Genomic DNA, 19,715 nt, shown 5'->3' on the forward strand with positions numbered 1-19,715 from the left:
ATGGCACCGTGCGTGCGTGTCTCTGCTGTCCTTTTTTTTTTGTTGCCAAGGCTTTAGCTAACAGCCCTACCCACCCCTTTCCTGCCTACAAACTCTGAACATTCGGCAGTGAATTTTACCTGCTGGGACTTAACAAGCATTACCATTCAGAGCCTTAGTTCCTTCTGTAAAGAATAGGGCAATGATCTCACCCAGTCAGCATTTGGCATGCTGTTGATATTTGATTTTTTTTTTAAAGATTTTATTTATTTGACAGAGATCACAAATAGGCAGAGAGGCAGGCAGAGAGAGGGGGAAGCAGGCTCCCCGCTGAGCAGAGACCCCGATGTGGGGCTTGATCCCAGGACCCTGAGATCATGACCTGAGCCGAAGGCAGAGGTTTTAACCCAAGTGAGCCACCCAGGTGCCCCGATATTTGATATTTCAATGCATCAAAATACACAAGGTTTTGCCGGTTAGGATAAACTGCAGTAACATATTTCCTCAAATGTCTGGTTCCCATGGAGGTTTTTTTTTTTTTTTTTTTAAGACTTTATTTACTTATAGATTGATTTTCTGCTTGGATGATCTGTTACTGATGTGTTAAGATCTCCTACAATTAATGTATTCATATCAATAGGACTATTTTGATTAACAGTTGGCTTATGTAGTTGGCTGCTCCCATTATTTACAATTGTTAGATCTTCTTGGTAAATAGTCCCTTTAAGAATGATGTAGTGTCCTGGGTGCCTGGGTGGCTCAGTGGGTTAAAGCCTCTGCCTTCGGCTCAGGTCATGATTCCAGGGTCCTGGAATCGAGTCCCACATCGGGCTCTCTGCTCAGCAGGGAGCCTGCTTCCTCCTCTCTCTCTCTCTCTCTGCCTGCCTCTCTGCCTACTTGTGATCTCTGTCAAATAAATAAATCTTAAAAAAAAAATGTAGTGTCCTTCTGTATCTCTGACTACAGTCTTTAGCTTAAAATCTAATTTGTCTGATAGGAGAATCACTACCCCAGCTTTCTTTTGAGGCCTGTTGACACGAAAGATGCTTCTCCATCCCTTTACTTTCAGTTTGGATGTAACTTTAGGTTCCAAATGGGTCTCTTGTAGACAGCATATGGACGGGTCCTGTCGTTTTATCCAGTCTGAGACCCTGTGCCGTTTCATGGGAGCATTTAGGCTGTTCACGGTGAGAGTGATTATTGAGAGATAAGTTTTTACTGGTGTCATGTTGCCTGTAAAGTCCTTGTTTCTATAGATTTTCTCTGTAAATCTGTCCTCAGTCACTCTTGGGTTCTTTCTTCTTTTATAGAACTCCCCCGCCTTAATATTTCTTGTAGTGCCGGGTTGGTGGTCACATACTCTTTTAAACCTTGCCAGTCTTGGAAGTTCTTTACATCTCCATCCATTTTGAATGTCAGCCTTGCTGGATGGAGTATTCTTGGCTGCAGGTTCTTCTTAGTGCCCTGAATATGTCTTGCCAGCCCTCTCTGGCTTGCCAGGTTTCTGTTAAGATTTTACTTACTCATTGAGAGAGAGTGAAAGAGAGCATGAGAGAGGAGAAGGTCAGAGGGAGGAGCAGACTCCCCGCGGAGCTGGGAGCCTGATGCTGGACTCGATCCCGAAACTCCAGGATCATGACTGGAGCTGAAGGCTGTCGCCCTCCACAAATGTTTGTTTGTGGCATTATATTTTCATTTTAATAGTTTGTTTTATATGTGCATTAGAAAACAGTAACTTTGCATTTAATAGTGATGTAAACATTTCTTTTTAGTTCAGCAAAGAAATTCTTGGCTAGGATCCTGGATGGGAAAAAGACATTAGGGAACAAGTATTTAACTTCAGGTAATAACGAGTCCATATCAGTTGATTTTGACAGACACCACGCGAGACTGTAAGATGGTAAAGCGGGGAAATGCAGGGTGAGGGAGGGTAATACGGGGACTCTGTACTACCTATCTGCTCACTTGTTCTGTAAATCCAAAATTATTATAAAAAACAATTTAAAAAGAGGAGTTGAAGAAAAATATTAAGTACTACCTTTCTCCTTAGGTGGCATGCAGATACGGGAAAAACGAGTTCATGATCTCAGAATGTTCTGTACGCTGTCAAGTCCTCTCCTCCAGGTACTGTTTCTGCTCATGTCCACACAGCCCATGGCGGGTGGGGGGCTGCAGTGCCATCCCTGACACGTGGCCATCCAGATCCTGCGACCCAGAAGCGTGGGTACGAGCTGAAGGGACAGCAGCCTGTGGGCCTCTGTCTCCTTCAGCCACAGGAGCAGCGCCTCGGGAAGGCCGAGCAGGTGCCTGCACCCAACCGCCCAGGAACTCTAGCACATACCCAGACCAAGAAAAGTCCCCTGAGAGGGCTTCTTTTAAAATATAGAACTTTATTTTGTTTGCAGAGATTTTCATAAGCACAAGTTCACAGAAGAGTCATTACAAAATAGCAAAGGCGGCATTTTGTACAGCGACTCACATTGGGGCCACCAGAGAAGTGCAAAGGACCGTGCTGGGACAGTGGGGGGTCGGTGCTCGTGTGCCCACAGTCCTCAGGGGGAAGCCAGTGCTTCTGGCTCCCTCCAGCCACCCCCCACCCAACCCAGGAGAGCAGCACCGAGGGCCTGGCAGAACCAGCCTGGGAAGCCACTGGCAAGGTGCACAACAGCGCCCCCAGCAGGCTGGTGAAGGCCCCGCATGAAAGGCCGAGTTGTGGGGGGTTGTTCCCGCTGAGCCAGTCCTGCAGTCAGTCCCCGTCCTCAAGCAGATGCCCTCTGGGCCCACCTGGCTCTGGAACCCTCACACATTCACAGTACGGTTCAGTAAAGCCCTTTGGGAGGCCCTTCCTCCCCTCACTCAGGCTACTGACCCTACCCCAACCCTGGACTGGGAATCCTGATCGTACTCTCTGGGAGTTTACAGGCAGGTAGGTGGGACAGGGATGGACTTAGAAAACCCCGAAGCAAGGCAGAAAGTGCACAGTACCTGAGAGGAGGGCAGAGAAAGGGCAACAGAGCCTCAGTGGGGGAAGAGCATGGTCACTACAGGGAGGGGAGCTCTGTGGAGGCAATGTCTCCGCTAAAGCTCACAGACTAGGCAGGACGTGACATGTGCAGACGGCGAGAAGAGCATGCCAAGAAGAGGACAGTGTGTGGGCCAAGGCACAGAGTGGGGAACCGTAGTGGGGTCAGTAAAGGCAGACAGTTATCCATGTGAGAACACGGACACAGACAAGGGGCCCCGGGCACCTTCATCTCCCCCAGTGTGGGGCCAAGAGGGGCAGCCGGTGGGGGTGTGTGAAGGACCCGAACCCTTCCTTGCACGGCAAGCCCCGAGCCAGCATCCCCGAGTGTGGGAGCTCCCTGAGGGCAGAGTGGAATCTCCTGCGTCCCTGTGTCCCTGTCCCCGCCCCGCCCAGCACAGTGCCTGGGCTGCTCAAAGGAAGCCTGTCTTTTCAGCATGTCCCTTGTCATCCCTGGGGCAGCTCTTCCAGAGAGGCTCCCTCCCTCTCACAGTTCAAGTTGAAGGGAACCAAACTCAACTCCTGCAGCCTCTGCAGACAGCCGGGAGGGTGTGGCCCAGCACGGATCAAGAGAGGCCCGGGAAGGGGGACAATTCTGGGGCTCTTTCCACCTCACTAGGCTCACCTCCTCCCTCAGGAGTCAATCTGCTCTTCCCTGACTCAAGTCAGGGTTTGGTGTGTAAAACCACACTTCTCTGTCAGTCACACAGAAAGACCTGACCGAAGCTTTAGTATCAATTTTCCCCAACCCTTCATCACCTCTGTGAGAGCTCGAGTGACAGGAGGCCCACCAATCTGTTTCTTTTTCTCAGTCCCCAGGAAGTCTGGAAGCCTGTTTCCTCTGGGGTATGGTGAGTAGGAGGACCGAGAGGGGGCCCAGAGCCCCTCAGATGCTGCTTCTTCCATCCCAACGTTGCCTTTACCTCCCAGCTCAGCCAAACACCCATCGGAGCCCGAGTGCAGGGTGCGGGGTTGCCGCTCTGGGAGTCTGGACAGCCTCCGGCCGCCGCACTCCGCAGCTCCCGTCCTTACAGAATGGTGCAGAAGACGCTGCGGTTGCTGTGGTAACCACCTTCCACGCGGGCTGTGATCCTAGTCGCCATGGCTGTCCCCTTCTGCCCACTGTGGGCCGCAGAGGGGCCTCGGAGAGAGCTCTCAAGGTGAGGCCGTGCCGGTGGGTTCACAAGGCGCCACGTGTCAGACCTGGAGGTGCAAAAGGACAGTCCAGGAACTGGGGGTCTGGGGCGTTTGCTAGGCCCCAGTCTCACCTCTGGCTCAGGATCACTGGACCCAGGTGTAGGAGGTGGGACACGTGTGACGCTAAGGGACAAAAGTCCTGGATTCTAGTTCCAGCTATACTTGCAATTCTGCACAAAAGCTTGGGTCAGTTCCCTCTAGAAGCCTGAATTTCCCCAACTCTGTCAGGAGGTAGAGAACATCAGTGACTTCTCTTCTTTTTCACACCAACCCCCGCCCAAATGTATGACATGCGTGTACACAGAAGCTTTATTCCTAGTCACCCCAAACTTCAGCCGGCGAGCGGATAAATGGTGTGGTACATCCACATAATGGCATGCCACTTGGCAACAAAAAGAGTGACATGTGACACCATAGGCACGTGTCAGGTACACTAGGGTAAGTGAGAGCAGCCAGACCAGAAAGGCCACACACTGTATGATTTTTTTTTTCCATGACATTCTGGAGCCTGCAAATCTACAGGGGACAGAAGCTGGTGAGTTTCCAGTCCCCCAAGTTCTTATGGAGATTATGAAGGGTCAGGGAAAGCTTTGCTCAGGGCTTCCTGTCATCTGAGTTACAAGGAACGACCTCTTAACACCATATCATATTTGCTTTAGCCAGTGACAGTGCCTTCTGAGCATTTTTATGACGATGTTGCAATGAGCAGGACTGTAAAGGCGTGGAGAGCTGGAAGCTAGCTGCTGTGCGTGAGCGAGAAGCCTGCAGGTGTGCTCCAAGAACTGCTGGCGTTGGAGTGCGGCCGCAGCCAGGGAGCCTGGAAAGGAAAATTAGGGCCGGACAGTGCCTGGGGGATAATGGCCGGCTGACAGCTCTGCACTCTCTGTATCCTGGGGTCCCCAAAGGGGCAGGAGGAAGCAGACCTCAAGGAGCCCACAATATATGATCTGCTGGGACGCAGGTAAAAAAGATTAGAAATTCTATTTTTTTCCTACGTCATAAGTTATGAATATATAAAACATACATATATGATGTTTCCTCAAAAACTGTTTTTACAGAAACTGTATAATTAAAAAAGGAACAGAGAAAAAGGAGCTCCGTCAGAGGTTTCTGACCATGGACGTGGCAGGACCAGAGCTGACAGAGTAACCTGGCAGGATGCACAGGACAGCCCGCGGAGGCGGGGCCGGGACACAAGGCAGGAAGCCGGCGCCGCGGGACTGGGCCGTCTGGGTGCAGGAGCGAGGCCCACAGCAGTGGCTGCCTCCTGAGCCAGCACGGCAGCGAAGCAAGGGCGACACAGACCAGGGCGACAGCACCCTGGCAGCAGGGCCACAGGTCGGGGTAATGGGTGCTGAGACGGGAACAGGGGTGATGGCAGTTGGGAAGAGGAGGGGACCTAGTAACTGACTGACTGAACTGAGATGTTAGGGAGAAGTTGGTCGCAGAGGTCTTGCTGCCAGAACAGAGTGGAGGGATGGTGAGGTCACTGATTGCGGGGGCAGGGAAGGACAAGGAAGATTAGGGCAGAAGAGTGTGAAGCCACTGTGCTACACAGAGGCAGAGGTATTCAAAACAAGTGACAGCAGCAGTGACAGCAGTTAACATTTCGGGACTACCTCTGGCTGCTAGGTCACGTGACCTGAGTTTCTCTCAATTCGGTGCTACACTGCAAACATCGCTAACTGGGGTTTTTTTTTTTAAGATTTTATTTATTTATTTATTTGACAGACAGAGATCACAGATAGGCAGAGAGGCAGGCAGAGAGAGAGAGAGGGGGAAGCAAGCTCCCCGCTGAGCAGAGAGCCCAATGCGGGGCTCGATCCCAGGACCCTGGGATCACGACCTGAGCAAAGGTAGAAGCTTTAACCCACTGAGCCACCCAGGCGCCCCATAAGTGGATTTTATTAAGGCTCCAGGTGCCGAGTAACTTGCCCGAGGTTCCACAGCCAGTGACTGGCGGAGCAGAGATCTGCACCCCCACACCCCGGACTCTTAAAGCCTCTTACCTCCCAGGGAGGCGGGTGCAGGGCCTCAGCACTGGCCTGAATAACCCGACCAGGGCCGAGAGCTGGCTGGACTGCAGGGAGCAGGGGCTGCCACAGTCACGGGGCCTGGCTCCTCCCGTGACCTCACTGTGGTTCTGGAAGATGGGTGTCGGCAGACGGCAAACACTTACTTTTTCTTGAACACCAAGAACTTGTTGTTCTGCAGGACACATTCCCTGTTGTTGGAGATCTGCTGAAAGATGGTCTTGCTGGTCTTGCCCTGGAAGATGATGTTCTCCTGCACCAGGGCCTTGGCGCGGCCCCGCACTGCAATGCCATAGGCCCGGAACGAATGGATCCGGTTCTTGATTACCTGGGAGAGACGATCAGAGCTTGTCATACCGTGGGGACTCCCTGACTGATGAGGGGGCCAGGAAGGGAAACAGCAGTTCTAAAGTGGAGTGGTAAGAGCATGCTTGGGCAGCACCACGCCACGGGAGCTCAGGGAATGGCAATCGAGATCAAGTGGGTAGAATCAGGGAAGGCTTCTTGAAGGGGATAACAGGTAAGCTGTCGGAGCTTACCAGATGCAGAGCAGGGGACAGCTGTTCCAGGAAGAAGGAACAACATACAAAGGCCTGGCACAGAGGGGAGGTTGTGCCAGAGGCAAGGACCATTGGCAACCTGAGGCCACAGCGTGTCTCCCGCAACCCCCCTTCCTCTACTTCCACCGTTTTCAGATGTAGAGCCAAGGAATTCTTTCCTCCTTGCCTAAGTCACTACTCAAGCTGCAGAGCCAAAAAAAAAAAAAAAAAGCTTTGGGATGGTAATTTCACGAGTGCAGGGACTAAGTTGGTCTGGCCCAACACTGAAACCCTAGCACCCAGCACAGTGCTTTGCAGACAATTCTGGGGGAGACAGATAGGCAGAAGAGCAGGTGCAAAGCACTGTGGGAAGTGCTCTGTGAGGTGGGGGTGGGTATAAGCACCCCTGATGTCCAGAAAAGGGGTGCCTCAGACAGCCTGGGGGAATTAGGGGAAGCTTCCTGAAGGAAGTGATAGCCCAGGTGCAGGACTGAGGAGAGAAGGGGAGAAGAGTATGCAGGGTATACAGGGAATAGTGTGCACATAGGCTCTCCTCATTAAGCACCTACTGCATACTCAGTCTTGTGGGAGTCAGTGCTGTTAGTGGGAGGGCTGAAAGAGCTCTAAGCTTGACCTGGAGACCACAAGATGCCCCCAGTGGCACCCCCACCCCGGCTCTCTGCTGGTAGCTCCTGTCCCTCCTTTAGGGCTCAGTCCACCTGCCCCCTCCCGTAGGAAGCCCCACTTGTGTCTGGGCAGGAGGAAGGATATCCCTGGTGGTACCAAGTGCTTCGGGCTTCTCAGTGGACAGAGTGTGAGGACTGTCCTAGGGTTGAGCCCTGTGCTGCCACCACGAGTCAGAAACACGGACACGTACACACCTTCGTGTCGGACCTGGGCAAGAGCTGCAGCCCGCTGCCCCGGTTGCCAATGATGTCATTTTCGATGACGACGCTGCTGTCACCCTTGGTGATGATGCCATGGCCTCTGTTGTCATAGATACCATTGCCCCGGAGCTCCACCTTGCACTGGGCCTCGACCTTGACTCCACTCTGGCGGTTGCAGGATATGCTGTTGTTGGCTACGCGGGTGAGCTGGCTGCTCTGGGCCACCGTGATACCTCTGTCCCCATTAGCATGGATCACGTTGGTGAGGACGTGCAGCGCCTCACTGCTCTGGACGTAGAGGCCTGAGGCTACGGGTAGAGGGGTTGGGAGTAGGGTCAGCCCTGACAACACCAGTCAGGAAAAACCTCCATGCAATTGTGCACCCTGGGAGAGAGGTGAGGAAGAAGAGGCACCCACACTCAGAACCAGCCCTTGGGAGTTCCATCTTTCAAGATGTAGGACAAACTGAGTAGGAGGAAACCCTGGAACATCAAGGAAGCTCTGTTCCTTCTGAACTAAGCGCTCAGTAAACAGGGAAAGGCGACACAAGACCCCCTGAGCTCAGGGGCTCACAGGACCCAGGCTCTCCTTCCCTGCTCACATGTGTCCCGTGTCACCATCTTACTGCTGTGCATACCTCCTGTGATGGGGTGCTCACTACCTGTTACACCTGCCCATTCCACCTCCACACCGAGCTACCAGCCGGAAAGTTGCTCAGTTTTTCTAAGCCTCTCTATTGTTTTGGGACATTTCCTTCACAAGGGAAATTCTGTAACTTTTGAATAGAAAAATTTATAAGCTAAATATCTAAAATATGTTAGAAATTTTGGAAAGAAAATAGTGTTTGGGGTTGTATATACTTAGAGATACTACATACTTTTAGAAAAAAAGTATAAAACTCAGCAGGCGTAGAGCCACATGACTCGGTCAGGAAGAGATAGCAGGGCAGGGGGACCTGAGGATGATGAGGAGAGGACTCCCCGTGGTGACATCTGCCCACCACAAGAGCAAGAGACACCAGCAGTGCAGGGAGGAGGCTGGGCGGAGGCCAACAGGGGCCACAGTGGGCCGGGAGTCTACAAGTTCCAGCCTCTTGGTGCCACGTGCCTGCTGCTTCTCCTGGCCTGGTGGGAACAGCGAACATAAATCAAGGATCTGTGAATTTATGTGGCTTTACATGTCCTACAGACGGCAGGGCCACACGGAGAAAGCCCTGACCGGGGAGGGGACAGAACTCATTTTCAGTTGGCTCCCACTCTCCTTGCCCTCTGCTAGTCCCAGGGCGAGAGCTCGCCTGTGCCCAGGAGCCTTCTTTTAACAAGACTGCCTCCGTCAGCTGCCACCGCGGGCCTGACGGTCAGCCAGGTTTGGGAACCTGGACTTAAATCTACTTCATATGCTTCTTCTCCCCCCTCAATTCAATAAACACTGAGTATTTATCAGTTTTTATCCAGTTTAAGATAACCAGTGGATTTAAAACACACTTATTCTCGATATAAGAAAGAAAAATCAACAACTAAACCATGATATGCCATCAGCGACAAATGCGTGTCCTTAGATGTTAACATGTGGATAATGTACCTCAGAATGGATTAGAAACATGATGCCGGGTGTGGGATTTGGTGGGGCAGGGGTGCTGACAGGAGTGGGGTTTGGCTCCTTGCCTCACATTCAAAGCCTGTCAGAGCTGATGAAACAGCCACAGAAACAGATCCCATCCCAGGCCCTGTAAGTGCCAGCGGGATGAGAGTAAGGGTGAGGGATGAGGGTCAGGAGAGAGGGCACATTCAGAGTGGGCTGTGAACTTCAAGTTCTTTGGGATGTGTGGATAAGGGGAAAGGGAATTTCAGGGAAGAAATGGGGTTGGGGGCAGGACAGAATGGATTTAAGTTCAGGGAAGATGATGTCCCGAGGGCTGGGGGAGTGGCTGAAAGTAGGCCACACAGCGAGAAGAGTGCCTCCTAAGACAGGCGGTGGGAGCACGGAAGGCTCTGGAGCAGGCAGGCACTCACCTCCATTGTGATTAATACTGTTAGACTCAACAAGAGCTGTGGTGACCGGCCGGCGCAGCGGGTCGTCATCCTTCTCCAGCTCTGTCTCCCAAAGGACAGCATCTCCGTCCTCGCTGAAGTTCTCCTGCACCCCGTGCCCTCCAGGGAACTCCCCAGAACCGTCCTTCTGGCTGAACACTGCCACTCCGTACAGGCCATTGTAGCTGACGTGATTGCTGGTGACGTGGGGCAGGCTGGATGACATCATCCACACGCCACAGCCCTTATTAGCTGGGACAGGGAAAGGAGCTGGTCATGGACACTGAGCCGCAGAGAGACAGCACCCAGTATCTCCCCGAGGGGGGAAGTACTGGCCTGGGAGAGGAGGCCCTGATGTGCTAATGGCCTCAGACAAGCTTCTTTTTGGCTGGAGGCCTTTCCTTCATACAAGAGGGATAACAATCAGGTCAGTTTCACAACCAGGATCATTCCATAGGGTTTAAAAGTGCTTGGGGCACCTGAGTGGCTCAGTGGGTTAAAGCCTCTGCCTTCGGCTCAGGTCATAATCCCAAGGTCCTGGGATCGAGCCCCATATTGGGCCCTCTGCTCAGCAGGGATCCTGCTCCCCCCCCCCAGCTTTGCCTGCCTCTCTGCCTACTTGTGATCTCTGTCAAATAAATAAAATCTTAAAAAAAAAAAAAAAAAGTGCTCTGAGAACTGTGTAGGCCACACTTCCAGGTCAGAAGACACAAACCCAGAGGGACAGCACCAAAGGGTCCTCAGAGTTCATCCAGCACAACCCTGTCCTGCAGAGAGACGGAGGTGGCCTCCGTCTGAGTCCCAGCCATACCCCTTCCTAGCTGTGTAACCTTGAGCAGGTTACGGAACCTCTCTGTGTCTGTTTCCTCATCTTTAAAATGGGGTTAATAACCGTATCTACCTCAGCAGGCAGTCATGATGACGGAATGTGCAGCTAAAGCCCCTAGCTGAGAACCCACGTTAGCTCTCGTGACTATTAGAGATGCAGTCCAGAGAGTAAGGTTTGCTCAAAGGCACAGCATGAGTGAGAAAAGTTTCCTTTCCAGGGCTATCCTAGTTCTCCCATTAGATTTCTAGTTCTTGGGAGCAGAACAAAGGGTAAGAGGTAGATGCCCACATGTCAGAGGCTACGTGGCCCTGTCCTCACACAACCCCCACCTTTTGCTATTTTAAATCACGATGAAGCTCCCTGCTTGGCTGACCCCATGCGTCACAAGGGGGCTTAGGAGAGGCTTCTGCATTCTGAGAGGGGCTGTGTGCCTGTGGCCTGAGACTGACACTGTCCTTCAGGGCGTCTTTGAGGCCCAGGGACAGGCAGTGACTTTCTCAGGACCCACCAGCTAGAGATGGAACCTGGGCTTCCTGCCTCCCTGTCTGGGCCGGACCCCGGACCCCACCCCCTGGGAACGTGCCTCACCGTAGATGGTGTTTCCTTCTATCAGTCCTTTGCCTTCATCCCCCACGACCACACCATCTGAGTAGCCAAAGCAGATGAGGTTGCTCCTGAGGACCGGGACTCCCCCACGGCGAATGTCTACGCCTCCCCACTGGTTCTCACGGATGACGTTTTCTATGGAGAGGCAGAAGAGAGGATCAAGACCAAGGGCCACCCACACTGGGCAGGAAGACTGGGACAGCTGAGAGAAGGACCTTCTGAACCAGGACACCCAGGCCACACTGTCAGCAGTCACCACTCCGAATCTTGCCTGGTGTTTGACTTTTCAGGGACCCGAGCGCTATGGGCTTTCCTCAAGGGCAAGGTCTCTAACTGTATTGTGCTCTATCTCTAGGTTCCACTGTATCCAGTGGCCTACAGGACCAATGACTAAAAATAAACTGGCTATAGAGTCCCTGGACCAAGGCCAGGCAGGGTTGCCTGTCCTGGGGGCTGTTTCTGGGAGGGCTGAGGCAGACTCCAGCCATTTCCCCCACCAGCTGGGAAGGCACGAGCAGGGAGGCACGAGCTGGTCCTTCTCAGCCTCAGCTCTGGACTGACCACAGCTTTCCTCTCCTCTCCTCATCCACCACTTCTCTGGGAGTCACAAGTCGGGGGGCTTGTGCTGGGACCTTGACGCCCCTGGCACGATGGCTAGGCAGACTCTCAGGCTCTTGGGACTGGAGTGCAATGGCCCAGGAGACCCTGTGTGACTGGTCTCTTCCTGCCTCTGTGACCCCATCCCACCCCTTGCCCCCTTCACCATACCCAGTCACACGAGCGATCTCCCTGCTCCCCAGGTGTGCTGACGGTGTTCCACAGGCAGCCCTGCATGGAATTCTGATTCTCTCCCCAGGCTTTGTCCCATCACTCAGGTCTGGCTTACATGTCACCTTCTCAGGTCAGGCCTGCCCTGACCACACAATCTTAAATACCCACATAGTCCCTCTATCACCTTATTTTAATTAATTTCAATAAATTATATATAGTTTACATATTACATATTCATAAATAATAAAATACATATAAAAGAGATTTATGTAAATATATAATAAAGTTAATTATATAGAGATTTAATCTCTAAAGCACTTACCACCCAGATGTTTCTTTTGTGTGTGTATGTGTGTGGGTTTGTTTTCCCTCCTAAAATGTCAGGTGCTGACAGCAGGACCCCAAAGGCAGCAGTTTCACAGCTTGTTTTGTTCACTGCGGTAGCCCCAGCTCCTGCATGCAGTGTGTGCTCACTGAATGTCTGATGAAGGAAGGACATGTGCGTGCAGTCAGAGGGACTCACTGGACCAGTCTCTCATGCCCCGGGTATGCCTATGCTCTGTGCGGAGCCTATGGTCATGCACCACACAGACCTAATCCTGGTCATAGAGAATTTGCTGCCTTACAGGAGAGGAGACTGACCTTACACAGACCACAAAGAAAGTAAGATGTCCTACAGAGCATGCCTGCTGTGTACAGTGAGTGTGTGCCCAACGGGAGGGCAGGGCAGGCTTCCCTGAGGAAGGGGCATTTAGGCTGAGACCTGAAGGATGGGAGGAGTTAGCCCGGCAGCGGGGAAAAAGGGCTGGGGTTCCAGAGCAGGCACAAGTCCATAGAAAAGACAAGAAGAGGGGTTCAGTCTGTGTGTCCTAAGTGTTTCTGACAGTGTTATGTGAGCCATCCAGGGAGATCCTATAAGCAGTGGGCCTGGCAAAGAGCAGACAGACACCCCCTCCCTGGGACAAGCGGGGCCAGTGCATGGGGCCAGCGTCCCAGAGTGCTCGTTCACTAGTCAGAGGCGGCGGCCAGTCTGTCAAGGAGAAGGACTGGCTGGGGGCAAGGTCAGGGATGTTGGCTTGGCTGCTGGTTGCTCAGCTGGCCACAGCTCTAGAAGTTCCCACTCCTACCTGTGATGAGGCCTTTGCCGTTCTCATTCACTGCTATGCCAGCTGCACGGCCCTTGAAAATGTGGTTCCCGCTAAAATGGAAGAAGGAGAAGAAAGTAAGGCCAGATCGATGTCATGTGTCAAAACCAATGCCTGTCCAAGGTGACTTCTCTCTCTTTATTAAAAGGTTTTATTTATTTGTTTAACAGAGAGAGAGCACAAGTAGGCAGAGTGGCAGGCAGAGGGAGAGGGAGAAGCAGGCTCCCCGCTGAGCAGAGAGCGTAATGCGGGACTTGATCCCACTGGGATCATGATCTGAGCCGAAGGCAGAGGCTTAACTGACTGAGCCACCCAGGCAACCCTAAGGTGACTTCTTTCTTTTGTAGCTTTCCCCAGATGACTCAAGTCCACAGGGGCATAAAGCATTTTTTCAAGTCCTAAAACCCAGGCATTTAAAAAATTGTCAGTTATCCTAGAGACAACCTGATCCGGAACTAAACCTACAACTAGGCCATACAAGCACAATGATATTCACATTTCTGTGGCCTCTCCTGACTATAGCTCACATACAAACACCAATTGAAACACAGGTCATTGTGGTGCACAGGCGACAAGTCATGGGAGTGTCAAGAATTCCTAGGAGACTGTATTAAGCTTCTCTGGGCATGATTTGTGTCCAAAGCCTGAATCTCCGCATATAGTGACCCTACCATCTTCTGTTTGTATCCAACAGCTACTCATGACCTTTTCCGTTACCTTCACCACCACCTCTATGCACCAAATGACAACATAAAATGATGATGACATGCCTTAAAAGAAGAAAAGCAGAATTTTTTTAAAAATGGGGTTTTAAGAATACTGGACAATGTGTAAAAAAAAAAAAAAAAAGAATAACAGACAATGTGTAACCAACATGAAACCTCATGGGCTGGGTTAGCCACATGAGGAAGATAAAGGAAAACACGCTCCTGGTCAGAGAAACACAACAGCCCTCACGGCCACGGAAAGGCCTTGTGAATGAAAAACCCGAGCATCTGAAGGACATGCACTGCTTCCCAGTCTCTGCAACTTGAGTTTCCTATTAAAACAAGTCCAGTCACACCCAGACATCAGCACAGTTGGGTTATCCCTGGAGAACACACATTTGCTCTTTGTTATTTTTACTGACAGGAATGCTGTGACCTTTCTTCCTGGAAGGGTACCTGCCTCCTGTCTTGGGAGGCAACCCTCCCAACTCCCGTCATGTGGCTGAAGGATTTAGGTCCAAGAATTCACCTGGCTCTTTAGAGCCTGATACAGGGCCTGGCACCCCACAGAACTTCACTGAGTAGGATTTAGCTAAGCTTTCCATTTCTGAGGACAGAGTCCAAATGGTTTATGTCCTTGGGAAAAAAAACCCAGCAAATTATGTTCATGCTGGGTAAGCCAAATATCAACTGTGCCCACACCATGCATTTGAGTTGAACAAGTGAAATCCTCTGTTAAAAACATTGCCATTTTTGCCCTTAGATCTGGAGTGTGCTTTGATCTGGTTACAATTCAATCAGCAGATGGTTACTGTGGGCTTCTGGAATTCATGGTCAGAGACTGTCCCTGGGTTAGGGCACGCCTCATCCATATTTCTGCAAGCTGTGCCTTAGAAGCAAATGCATGGGTGGTGGGTTCTCACTATAACTCTCACTTACCTTCAGAAAGACCCCATGGCCACTTGGAGAAACAGGTATGTGTGTGTACACAGGGAGGACAAAATAAAGATAAAAGAGGTATCAGAAAACATTTAGGAAAAGGGGACAGATGATTGTTCTAAGAACCAAGGATGGGATATTTACTGAGGATGAGCCCTTCTGAGCCCTGAGCTTCCTTTCAGACAAAGCAAAAAAAAAACATAAGAGGTAACACAACTCTCGCAGGCAAAGAAACTCCTGTAGTTTGCCTTATCCAGGCCACTTCAGGGATCTCAAACTTGATTCTGTACCCTCCCCCAGACCCCCACCCTCTATCACAAAAAAACAAACGTATTCTCTCAAAAAGATTCTGTCGTTGTTGCTGTTATTTTTAAAAAGATCTCATTTTTACTTTTAAGTGTTCTCTATACCCAGGGTGGGGCTGGAGCTCACAGCTGCAAGGCGGAGATCACACTCTCCCACCACCCTGCCAGCCAGGCGCCCCTCACACAGATTCTGTCTGAAAAACCAGGACACCAGTCTGACTGTAACCAGTCCTTACTCAAAATTCTTCAACTGTTACCAGCACCCACAAGGTCAAGTCCAAACCTCCCAGATTGGTGTAGGGCTGCTATAACAAATTACCACAAACGCAGTGCCTTAAAACAACACCGATTTATTACCTTCTTGTTTAGGAGGTCAGAAGTCCAAAATGGGTCCTACAGGGCTAAATCAAGGTGTCAGCAGACGTGTGTTCCTTCTGGAAGGTCTAGGGGAATCCATTTCTTGTCTTTCCCAGCTTTCTCGGCCTCTAGCCTCAACCCTCTGACTTCTGCTTCCGTTGTCCCATTTCCTCCTCCCAGCTCATTCTCCTGCTTCCCTCTAAGGATCCTGAGGTTTACAATGGGCCCACCTGGATAATCCACTATACTCTCCCAATTTCAAGGTCCTCAATGAACACATCTACAACCTCTCTTTTACCACGTAAGATCACATGTTCATAGGCTCCACGGATCAGGAAATGGATGGATCTGGAGAGCCATTATGCTGTATATCCTACTCGATATCTGAGGTTCTGTGTTCCAGGAAGAGCCTGCTTTGTAGGCTGATCTGCTCACCCCTCTGGCATCTTGTAGAAGACACACATTTGTTCCCATTTTTCCAGGACACATGCTGAATTTCACTGCCGCTGGGCCCAGAATACCATCTCCCTGGCCACAAAATCCGACTTACCCACAGCTCAGTGTCCACTCCCCTCATGCCCTTCCCTGACTTGCCTAGCTGGAATTGTGCCAGGTTCCTCTGGTACTTACACGAAGGCCTAGGGAAGCACCCATTTTGGTGAGTCTCCCCTCCTGGTTATTCGTACATTTGTCTTCAGCTTGAGACTAAATTCTATGGAGCAGAGGCTGTTCTTACACACTACGTCACTGTCCCCTTCCATAGAGAGTAAACACTTAAATGTGTGTTAAAGGAATAACACATGGACAAACACATTCACACACAAAGATGGAAAAAGGGCTTTGGGACCACTAACTGTTTTCTGAAGCTGCTGTAACAGTGGTGAAAACAGCTGCCTAACAGTTCTAGGACTGGTCCAAAAAATAATGGAATGTCAAAACAATGGAATGTTCTGAAACTTTCCAAAACTGATGAAGCCCACGCAACAATATGGAAGAATGCGTATGGAATAATCAAGGGGAAAAAATACCACTTCAGAATATATTTGCTGCACACCTGAGCCAGTTATTTTCCTAAAGCATGACCTAACACGTGTCAGACGTGTTCTCAAGCCACAGTGGATGGTTAGCTAAGCCCTGAATCTGGTCTCTGCTGCCTTTGCTTGTGTGGTTTCCTTTAGTAGGAATGTCCACGCCCCGTTTCCGTGACAGTCCACGTGCTACCCAGATTTCCGAGTCCAACTCTCATGCACTCCTGGAAATGAGGCCATCCCACATCCCCAGGTAGAAGGATTCCCTCGATAACATCTGTCACAGTCTGCCGCATACGAGAGCTGGGATGGCAGCTCCCTGGTGCCGGCGGTGCCCCTGCCCCTCGCACCTACAGCTCGTCCCGCTGGTCGGTCACAGCATGCTTCCGTGCTGAGGCCAGATCTTAACAGAACATCCTAGGTGGCCACTTTCAACCCAACAGACTTGTCGGTCTGAAAGCTCAAACCTTTATGCCATCTCTATCTTAGAGTTATTTCTGGTCCCACGTGTCCCCCAAGCTAGAGTAAGCTCCGGGGGAGGGGGGCACCTTCGTTACCATTATCAGAGGTGCTCAGTAATGTCTGCTGAATGGAATGGCTACACCATGAACTGGAAGGGAACGCAAACGAAAGCACTTGCGTTACTACAGTGGGATGAGGGTGGGGTCTGGTCTTTGCTTGTTCTCCTAGACAGCCGTGCTCGTAAACAGAAATGTTTTCAAATGGAGGAAAGCCAGGGAGCAGGAAAGAGAGAGATCAGAGAGAAAAGAGGGACCACGGGTGAGGATGGCCCAGGTACAGCACACATACCTCACGACTGGATTTCCATGGTACAGGATATAAATGCCAGCCTCCTTATTTGAAAAGATTTGATTGTTCCGGATGATACCTTTCCCATTGCCGAGGACGACAATGCCAGAACGAAGGCCGTGGTGGATCTGGTTACACTGCAAGGGAACACGAGACAGCAGAGAAGATAGATCAGCCGGGCCAGGGTGAACACATACTACAGAGAGGACAGTGCCACTGAAGACCCCTCGTTGGCGTGGGACTAAGTCAACAGACCATGCTGCTGACCCCTGCACACACACACACAGCTGTAAGGGACAATCTGGACACAGGCGCCTTCACCACCCAGCCCCTTGCTCTGCATCCGCAAAGCATGCCACTGAACGCTGCTGAGCCTCCAGAGCACCCTCTGCCAGCATCCCGTCCTCCCATCATCTGGCCAGCCTGGACCACCCCGGGGCCAGGGAGCCCACCTCTCAGGGAAGGGCAGCACCCCACTACACAACAATGTTGGCCACATGTCATCCCAAGTGGGCCACCTTCAAGGAAGGGGAGAGCCGTTTGGCTCCTATGCCTCATGTCCCATTCAGGGAGCCTGTGGAACGGCGCGGCTCTGCGGAGCTGACGGTTCCAGGGGGCATGAGATCACAAAAGGTGTATGCGCTACAAAGACCCTTAGATTTATTTCAAATATCAGGCCCGGGGTCACACAGTGTGCAGCAGAGCCAGATATGAGACTTAGCTTCCCAGCTACCTGCTTCTGCACAGGGACAAAATTTTAGATCATAAGAAATGATAACAAAATGCTTTCACTCTGCTAATTTACAGCCTAAATACATTCCTGTACTTAAACCAGGAAGTTAGTGGTTTCTCTTCCAAAACGATTTCACAAAAACATCGTTCTAGCTTGCTTGAAAATGTTCCACACCGTAAGCTCTCCTATTCTTACTCACTTTCCAGATTTTCTCCTGAAGGATTTGGCAGACTCAACCCAGGCAACCACTGTCTAACAGAACTCCCTCACAGGGTTGGAAAGCTCGGAGAGGGAAGCGTAAGCAGTGGCATTTCCACCCCCCACCCCCTTTCTCGAAGCCAGAACAGAGACAGAACGCCCCCTCCCCCCTGCTAAACCCGCCTGTCCCCTCTGTCCCTAGGAGGCAAGCTCCTCTCATCTCTCTGGCAACAGTGGCAATAATTTCCTCAGCCAAGGCTGTGCATCAGACGCCAGCTGCACTGCAGAAGCGCAGTGAGAGGAGGGCTGAAAGAGGACACTGGCTAGGCATGTCTTTAAATATAGTTAGGAATTTCCTTCATCTGCATTTTGCAAGGGCAGTCTGATACAACGGGTCAAGAACATCAGCCCTGAGTCAGACCGACTGTCAGCTCTGTCATTCGTTGTATGATTTGGGGCAACATTCTTAGTCCCTTTGTGCCTCAGTATCTTCATCTGTAAGGTGGGGATAACAGCAATTCTACCACAAGGGTCGTGAAAAGATTAAGCCATAAATAAGTAAATATATACAAAGTGCTTAGAGCAGTATATGGCATACAATAAGCACTACGCATAGGGTGGCTATTATTTTTTCAAGCCAATGAGAAGTTGGACACATCTCCTAGTTCCTAGGAAATGTGTCTCTCAGGGAAGCCCAGAGTAGAAAAAGGGGCTGTTCTCTCATATCACTGGCCCCATATTCTACCATCTTAAGTGGCTTTCTCGATGGTGTAAAATCAAACTCACATGACCTCACAGTACCCATGAAACAAAGAATCTTCAGAACTAAGTATCTTAAATGTCCTTCTTATAATGAAGAATGACCTAACTTGGTGCTTGACTTTTGATCCAGGTGTCTGGTGGGGCAGATGTATCTTTATTTTCATCAAACTCGAAGCCAACCAGAGCCTATCAGGGCTGAGAACGTGCTCTGTGAAATTTCCCTGTCTACCCAGTCCTGTTTCTTACTGACAAGGAGACTGCAGGGAGGTGACATATTCAAAGCCATTCCTAATACAGAAAGAGGGAGGCACAGAGTCACAAGGACACACAGAGAAAAAGGGAGGAGCCACTTGCAAAGAAGCAGCAATATAAATTCAAGATAGCAGGGCACCTGGGTGGCTCAGTCAGTTGAGCATCTGCCTTCGGCTCAGGTCATGGTTCCAGAGACCCAGCACCAGGCTCCCTGCGCTCCCTGCTCAGTGGGGAGTCTGCATCCCCCTCTGACCCTCGCCCCTTTTGCGCTCTCTCAAATAAAGTCTTTAAAAATAAATAAGCTCAAGATGGCAACATTTATTTAAATAATCTTAGAGAAGGTTTGAAAACCAAGCGCCACTCTGAAAAGAGCAAGAAGACAGAGAGGAGTACCAGTATGAGTGGGTTGGACTTTTTCCGGATGTCTACGCCTGCCTCCGCATTGTGGTAAATGTTGTTCCCAGCGATCAAGCCTCCGGCCTCCAAGCGAAGAAAGATGCCTGACGCACGGCAGCGGTGAATGTCGTTCCTGAGCATGACGATCTAAGCAGAAACGAGAAAGCCATTTGTTTTCTTGTCACAGGTT

The 19,715-nt window shown here is 50.9% G+C and overlaps 1 protein-coding gene across 4 annotated transcripts in view; it reads right to left on the reverse strand.

The window, feature by feature from the left end:
• Window positions 1-2,349: 2,349 nt before the first annotated feature.
• FBXO10 (F-box protein 10) overlaps window positions 2,350-19,715 on the reverse strand; it is a 69,658-nt gene continuing 52,292 nt past the window's right edge. For 3 of the 4 annotated variants that reach the window (XM_047699388.1, XM_047699389.1, XM_047699386.1), the window contains 8 exons: window positions 19,523-19,672; window positions 17,185-17,321; window positions 13,021-13,091; window positions 11,105-11,257; window positions 9,670-9,939; window positions 7,652-7,965; window positions 6,378-6,559; window positions 2,350-4,204 (listed from right to left, as the gene is read on the reverse strand). In XM_047699388.1, the coding sequence (XP_047555344.1) occupies window positions 4,030-4,204; window positions 6,378-6,559; window positions 7,652-7,965; window positions 9,670-9,939; window positions 11,105-11,257; window positions 13,021-13,091; window positions 17,185-17,321; window positions 19,523-19,672 (1,452 nt within the window). In that variant the 3' untranslated portion in view covers window positions 2,350-4,029. The remainder of the gene's footprint in view (window positions 4,205-6,377; window positions 6,560-7,651; window positions 7,966-9,669; window positions 9,940-11,104; window positions 11,258-13,020; window positions 13,092-17,184; window positions 17,322-19,522; window positions 19,673-19,715) is intronic. The other variant, XM_047699387.1, reaches the window with a different exon arrangement.

This window comes from Lutra lutra, chromosome 13, assembly GCF_902655055.1.
Source record: "Lutra lutra chromosome 13, mLutLut1.2, whole genome shotgun sequence".
Taxonomy (NCBI): domain Eukaryota; kingdom Metazoa; phylum Chordata; class Mammalia; order Carnivora; family Mustelidae; genus Lutra; species Lutra lutra.